General features: G+C 34.4%; 1 protein-coding gene across 1 annotated transcript in view; it reads right to left on the bottom strand.

The window, feature by feature from the left end:
- Positions 1-313: 313 nt before the first annotated feature.
- Positions 314-8,344, bottom strand: part of LOC145331933 (uncharacterized) — a 30,293-nt gene continuing 22,262 nt past the window's right edge. The window contains exons 6-8 of the mRNA XM_080176808.1: positions 5,673-6,058; positions 4,940-5,061; positions 314-2,254 (exon numbers count right to left, since the gene is read on the bottom strand). Coding sequence (XP_080032934.1) covers positions 2,078-2,254; positions 4,940-5,061; positions 5,673-6,058 — 685 coding nt within the window. The 3' untranslated portion in view covers positions 314-2,077. The remainder of the gene's footprint in view (positions 2,255-4,939; positions 5,062-5,672; positions 6,059-8,344) is intronic.

The raw sequence follows: 8,344 nt of genomic DNA, 5'->3' as shown, positions 1-8,344 counted from the left end.
GTCGAGCCCTGAACCTTCCTCCTTCATTTTTGAAATATATCTAAAATAATGTATGGGGGAAGTAGTTCATTTCTTTTGCCGAAACCGAACCCCTGCGGGGCTAATAAACACCCAATATTACCAAACCTAAGCAACATAATGAAACAAACAAAAACTATCCCCCCACCTTTTTTACAAATCATTTCAAAATTAATTGGGGGAAGTTATTTTTGCTCAAGATATCTTACTTATAGTAAAATCTTACCTAACCTTACCTTACCTCAAAAAGATGAATTATAGAGCAGCTTCTATTTTATTAAAGCAACAAAAAAAATTCTAAGATACTTTGTATTTCATTGTTTAATTACTACATAAGTTACTAATTTACAAAAACTTATTACTACAAAATAATCACATAATATGGAATTATTATTAATATCATATATGTATAATATCGTTTTTTAGCAATATTGTCTTTATTTTTACTACTAGCGGCTACGCCCCTAGAGGCCTCTTGGGGGCATTAGATCGGGAAGGGGGCGATTAAGTTGACGCTTAACTTAAATTTCACTTAATTTTTTTTTTTTTTGGGGGGGGGGGGTAAGATGATTTCAGGTGCGATTACTATTTGGATTACACTTACACAAATAATTATAAACGTTCCCTGGTCCTATGTAAAGCTTTACTGTAAAGGAGAACCATATCGGTTCAACAATTAGCAAGATCTTAAGCTACAGACATACAGTCATCCTGTTACTTTTATATAAGAATACTCGTAATAGATAAAACAATATCAAAAAAGTATTAAGGCACATTTAGTGAAAAATAAATTAATTATACAATAAAAAGTTGACACACTGGGGTTTATAAATTAATTGACTAGATTTTATATAAAAATCTGTTTATCTAATAATATCTCATTCTTATGGAGCCATTAAGGCTCTAATTAAATTGAATTTAATTTCAAAATTGATGTTAGGTTAAAATAATACTAAATTATTAAATAATGTTGACGACAGACATAATTTATTTCCCAGTATGGCTTCCAAACAGATTGGTATCCGCTGGATTAGAACCGATTTTAAGCCATATTGAAGAACAATTTTCCAAACTGGTTTTAATCTTACAATTTTTTGTATTTTAATATCCAAGGAAAGCTGTCTATAATGCAATGGGATAATAACTATTTTGGCAATGAAACTGTAATAAAATCAAGAAAAAATATGCATTTTCAAACGAAACTTTTCTTAACTTCTTAAGGAAGCAGCTTATAGTACCTATAAAAATGACAATACAATACAAATGATCTATGATAGTATACATTTATATTAACCAATGGTAAAATGTATTGTAAGACGTAATTTTTTAAAGGCACTTTAAGCTGCTTCTTTCTTAAGGGCTTATTAAAAAAGCTTGAAGTTTTCAAATTATTTAAAACAAGTATGATAAATTATCAAGCAGCTGGGCTGTTCAATATAATATCTAAAAAACTGGATAAATGTATAAAAAATCAAAGCACTGTGAATTACTCTCGCGTTGTACAATAAGTTGGTAACTCTGGCAGGGATTCAAGGGATAAGACAATGGACGATAAATTATACACATCCCCAATTATGTTAAACAAAATTGCCCTATTATAGATTAAAAAAGAGCTACTTATTTAGAACCAACCAATAAAAAGTACCCAAAGTTAGTGAGGCAACGAGTAAGATAAAGTTGTTATAAAACTTTGGGTACCACCAGTGTAATTTACAGTCCAATGTTCTCTCCCTCCCTGTTTAAAAATAAATCAACTATCACAAAAATATAAAAAAAGTAGATAATCAATTTTTACCCAATTACTTTATAGTAAGATTTTCCAAAATTATTATTTTTGATTGTATAGTAATAAATGATGAATTTGAAATTGAAAAAAGTAAAATAAAATTGATTTAGGTTTAAAGGTTGAAAATGTTATATATTTTGTTAAAATTGGGCTTGCACGAAACTTCAGATAGATTCTTGTATAAGATAGGAATACCTAGTTTTAAGTAATTATTTCTAAAAATCATCTTTTTTATTTCACAACCTTTGTCATAAGGATCTAACTCTGGATTGTTCAAATAGCGTGGGTGGGTTGATACTCCGGATGGTGGTGAGGATGGTGTCCACCCCCTCCTGGGTGTAGGGGGGGTTGATGATGTGTGGGGGGCTGGTGACCACCACCTCCCCCCATTCCCTGGGCCTGCAGATACATGTAGTAGTTGATGTTGTGTGCCGAGGGATGGTCATAACCCTAAAAAAATAATAAAAGTTTATAACCTATATCGTTGTAGGGGGACAAAGTGTCTTAAAAAATCAGCCATGTAACGTCATAAAAATGAGGGATTATCCATCTCTTTTATTTGGGGCTTACTTTCCCACTTGTCCTCTCATCTCCCTCATTTTTATGACGTCACATGGCTGATTTTTGAGACACTTTGCCCCCTACATATCCTTTTTCATAAACTAAGTGGTTCATTTCTGGGAAGCTTCACATAAGTACCCAAGTTGTTAGAGGCTGTTTTATTGTTAGATTTTTGTACTTAGTATGGTTTTAGGCTATTTACCTGTCATCCCCTGTCCCTAGAATATAAAGCCCCTAGACGCTAGGAACGCAACCGCTAATTTTGTTATAAAGACGTAGCAAAATTATTTTCATACAAAGTAGAGCTTTGTCTGCCCGTGTGAAGTATAAGTTCTCAGTAACCGCTGGACTGCTTTTTAGGAACATCCCTTAGGTTCATACTTCTTATGATCTTTTCTGGGGGAAATACCCTAGATTCTAAGGGCGAAGCCTCTAGTAACATCTGCTCTATCAAGTTTGGTTTCTTTGAAAGCGATGAACATAATTATTCTTGTGCAACTGATTAGAACAATGGATATAGAATGCGTGGATATATTGACAGGGAAAAATTTGTCGTTAATTTAGATTGCTTATAAGGACCTCATTTATTGGTCACGTCGTTCATACAATAGGTGGAGGGGAGGGGATTTTGTAAAGGGGGTTGGGTGGGATCGTTATTTTAGCCCACTGTGAGTATCAATTTACTAGAGTACATGCAAATTTGGTGCAACATCCAAGTAATAATATATTATTAGGACAAACTTAAATAAAATATTTTTTTCTGCCTTTGATATATAATTTGAAGCAAATGAATGGAGACATGATTAAACCTTTTAATTTTATGTCTAGACTAATTTTTATTTAGATATGTTCTAACGGTCAGCATAAAAATCAGAGAAGGATGGAAAGGTAACTAGAAGATAAATAAATCCTCCTCAAATTGGCTCAATTTTTTTCTATTTCTTAAACTTATATACTATAAAATTTTGAATGAATTTAAATATTTTCCATAAAAGAGTGTAATAGTTATTTCTCGTATCGTATTATAAACGGCTTTCCGCGGATATAGAATGTACAATTATAAGATTAAAACTAGTTTTTTAGCCCCGTGGTGCCGGAGGCACCGGCTAAAAAACTGGTTTTAATCTTATGATTGTACATTTCTATATTCGTAGAAAGCTGGATATAATACGATGCTAGACATCGTTTTTTCGTATGGATGAGAACCGGTTCCTATCCACCGGATTCGAATGAATACGAGAAAATAAACTTTTGAATGAGGAGAAGTTTAAATTATCCACAACTGGCTGCCTCTAGAAGCACGTAAAATGTTTTCTTTTTAATCTACAGTTAAGATAAGCTGTTTACCAAATTTTTTTTTTTTCGCGCTAGATTGGTTCATGTTTTTTTTTGCGATTTTGCTTGGGACGGTGGTGGTAGCCTCCCCAACACAGCTATAAACCATTCCAAGACCCATGAGAAGCTACACGGTAAAAAATATCCATGCACACAGCGAGGTAGACAAACAGACAGAGTCCTTTTACTTTATTATAAACTAGCTTCGCCCCTAACCTCCTTTCTTATAAAAAATAAGTACCTCTGCGACAACCACCACATTACAAAAATTTAGGGGGGGGTATTTTTCGGGAGATTGTTGGTGTCCCATCCCGCAAGAAAATAGCCTAAAACCACCACAGGACCAGTAGGTAAATTCCCAGAAGAGTAGAATCCAATCGGTTCAGTGGTTGCCGAGATCTTATGGAACAGACAGACAGACGGATGGACGGATATCAAGCTACTTTGTATTTTTTGTTTGTTTTTTAGGCCGGGGGTTGGGGGTGTCCCATAGGACCAGTAGATATATTCCCTGAAGAGTAGAATCCATATAGGTTCAGTGGTTACCGAGATCTTATGGAACAGACAGACAGACGGATGGACGGATATCAAGCTACTTTGTATTATAGATAAATGATCTATATCCTTTAATTCCTGATAAAAGTACACAAGTCATTCATCAAATTTAGTAAGCCCACTCAAATTTAACAATTTATGTGCATAAAACATCTTCAAAGGCATATAGAAGTAGAAATATGTTTTCATTTATTTTCTCGTATTCATTCGAAACCGATTAATATCCGGTGGATTAGAACCGGTTCTAATCCATACGAAAAAAAACTATGTCTTGCATCATAATATATATATATATATATATATATATATATAAACCGGTTTTAATCTTATAATTGAACATTTTATATCCGCGGAAACCTGTTTATAATACGATGCGAGAAATAACTATTCTGGAACTTTTCATTAATATGTTTGTCCGTATGTCCGTTAGAATCCACTTCGCTTATACCATTATACCATTATGCTTTATGAACCTAGTAATCTATCTTGTAAAATACTGTCTGTATGAAAGCTAAAGAGCATGTTTAAAATGGAAGTACGGACGTTTTGGTAATCATAATAGAGTTGCTACGCTTTTGAACCATACATAACTTTGCTAATCATGTAGAATGTAGAAACAGGCTAATCCAAAAATCTTCCCAAAAATTCTTTTAAAAAATCCACCAAATTAAAAAAATTGTCTACCTGGAATGGATTTATGATATCCTGGTGGGGCGAGGTTGTCCACTTGTTGAAAGGAACAGGTGGGCTTGGAAGGTTAAAGGGAGGGCTTCCCGGCAAACTTGTCTCTCCACTCAAACTGTCACCTAGCATTACATAATCAATTATTAAGTAACTTGCCCAAGCCTGTTGTTTTTACAAGTTTTAATTGTTATCATCATTGGGTATATACATCTATTCATCGGCCATTGTCTTATCCCTCTAGATCCTTGCTTAATATAAGGGTAATGCAGTAACCATAAGCGTGGAAAAGAGGGGTATGTAGTGGGGGTGCCAAAGACGAAGCCCATTTTGTTCCGAATTTGTATCACTTTTGAAAAGTGCGACTCCAGTTACATCATATTTTTCTTTCCCGAAAAAGGGAAGGGGGAAAGAAAAAAAGGGAAGGGGGGAAGAAAAAAAAGAGATGAGAGAAAAGGGGGTTTTCCCCATCTCTTTTGAAGAGATTTTCTTCCCCCCTTCCCTTTTTCGGGAAAGAAAAATATGACGTAACTGGAGTCGCACTTTTCAAAAGTGATACAAATTCGGAACAAAATGGGCTTCGTCGGTGCCAAACTCAATACCTTCCTTATTAAAATATAAATTAGGGAGGCATTTCCACACCTTGTCCAAGGCTTCAAACCCCACCTGACAAATTGCGGTACACGCCACTCACGGTATTTTAGCTTTGGTGGGCCAAAAATAAACTTTTTAATACCTTGAGGTTCTGACTTTGTTGGGGAGGAGTGAGATATTGGCGGGGAAGGTGAAGAATATGGCGGGAAATGGTGGTGGTGATGATGCTGGTACAGCGCCGACGTGTATGGGTTGGAGTGCGGCGGCGGGGGGCCGCCGCCGCCAATCCCGCCTGGCGGAGTATGCGCCGGCTGCAGATTGTTACTTCCCACGGCTGAGGTAGATGTCGGAGTGCTGGACGTCACGTGACCACCTCCCCCTCCACCGGCAACGACGACATTATTATTGTTGGCGGTACTGCTAGGATGACTGGTTTTGGCGGGAAAATGGTTTGCGGCTACAGCTGCCGCCGCGGCTGCGTGGTGAGCAGACACATGCGTCAGTGTACCAATCTTGTTCCGCAAGATTCTGAAAAATAGAAAATTCTATGAAATTTATTGATACAAATTTTAATAATTCTTTTATACCAGGAAAATCTGTTTTCTAGGAAAATTTTTATTCACATGAACAAGGATAAAAAAAGTAGCTTCATGGAACTTTTTTTTTTTAGTAAAAAATTAAATCTTATTCTTAAACACAATTTATTATTATGATATTCAAATTAATGTTTAAAAGATTTGCTATTTCTTAAATTCCTTGGTCGAAATGTACTTTATTTAAATGAAAACAGTGCATTGCTGACGGGCGAATTTAATAAAATATAATTTCTGTCTGTCTGTACCGAAGGATCTTGCTAACTGCTGAACCAATATAGTTTTTCTTTACAATGTAGCTTCTCCTTTCGTTTAAAAACCAAGATTGAAAAAGGGGGCTTAGTAAGTCTTAGCCACCCCTTCCCTTCCACATTAAGAGGCTCTAGGGGCGTTGTCGATAGTTTATTATAAAGTAGCAGCGCTACAAAATTATGCTACAAGCCAGCAACATTCTTGAAAGGGAAACTAATAAAAGCAAATATTTGACTCAAGATTAACAACTATTTTTTAATTAAGTTCAACATTTCCATGGATAAAATCCCATATAGAAATTTCCCACAAACTTCAAGAAATATTAACTGATGCACTTCTAGAAATTAGAGGATTTACGGTCGAGGGGAGTGGGGGGGGGGGGGGGGAGAATCCAAAACTATTCTAATACTTAAATCTTTAAATAAAATAGCATTACGCCCCACTGGGACCTTTTTAAAGTGTTCTAGAATGGAAAACTTAATCGGTTCAGTAATTACCTAAAGGATAGAAAAGATTAAACTTAAACCTTATCTTTAAAAAACACCATACAATTGTACAAAAGTACAATTGTAAGATTAAAACCATTTTTTTAGCCCCGAGGTGCCGAAGGCACGAGTAAAAAAAACTGGTTTTAATCTTATGATTGTACATTTTCATATTCGTAGAAAGCTGGATATAATACGATGCTAGACATAGTTTTTTCGTATGGATGAGAACCGGTTCTTAGCCACCGGATTCGAATGAATACAAGATAAGGAATGTTTGGCCTGTAACTGTATCATTTCTATTAAAGCATTGAATTACCTACTTTAATAGCTTTCCATATGTAGCTAAATCTGGATGTTTCTACATTCACCAAAATTTATACAAAAAGTAATAATAAAATTTTTTTGCATTGGGCTGTAAATTTCACTGGTACCCAAAGTTTTATAAACATAATCTCTCATTGGATAATTTAAAACTTTGGGTACTTTTTATTAAATCTTGATTAGTTGGTTCAGACTAGAAGTGTCCGAAATTTTAAACCAATAATTTTATTCTACCCAAGGCAGGGGCGTCCAAGCTTTTTTTTGGGGGGGGTAAAATTGTTTTAAGGGGGGGTAATTCGTTTTTTTGGGGGGTAAAATGGGGGTAATCGCCACTTTACCCCCCCCCCCCTTGGACGTCTATGACCCAAGGGGTATCACTTCCAGACAATTGTGGTTTACTCTTCAGAGAAGCTGTTTTTAGGTTCTGGGCTTTTTTTATTTATGTTTTAAAGAATTAACGCCAGAAAACAAAACTTTTTTTGAGAGAAATTAGGAAAACTTTAAGATAATAAAAGAAACAACGGTGATTTTCCAAATTTAGTTACAAAGGATGAACACTTTTCTTAGACTTATGTCTGGAAAATATATTAATTTGCAATCCTTATACTTTCACAAGAAATTTCAATTTATTTATTTTTTTTTACATCTCTTTATATAAAGTAGTAAATCTTTAAGTGCACAAATTGAGTTCTCATGTTTGGGATGCCTAATAGGATCCTTAGATGGTTCTAGGCTGTTTTATTTAAAATTTATGTCTCTGGATTGTTTAAGCCTATTTTTCTGTCCCACCAATTTCCCTTCGAATGCTAGGGGCATAGTTGCTTGTATTTAAAATAAAATGAATTTAAATTATATAATGCTCAATAAATTATCAACCGATTTTTAACACTAATATGTAATAGGTAATACAAGAAAAGAAAAAAGAAAATTGACCAAAAATATTTTGACTTTTAGATGTTTAAATAGTAATGTAATGTAAATATACCAAGAAATACAGCTAAATTTACAAATAAACGAATTTTATAAAGAATTAAGGACAATTATGTTTATAAATAGTGTAGCAACAAAAATCTAATAAAAATATTTTTAATTTCGCAATATGGCTTTGAAACCAATTAATATCCCCTGGATTAGAACTGGTTTTCAGCCATACGGAAAAA

This window comes from Acartia tonsa, chromosome 11, assembly GCF_053477335.1.
Source record: "Acartia tonsa isolate MP-2025a chromosome 11, ASM5347733v1, whole genome shotgun sequence".
NCBI classification, from domain to species: Eukaryota; Metazoa; Arthropoda; class Copepoda; order Calanoida; family Acartiidae; genus Acartia; species Acartia tonsa.
The sequence above is the reverse complement of the archived record's forward strand: the minus strand, read 5'-3'. Positions and strand labels throughout refer to the sequence as shown.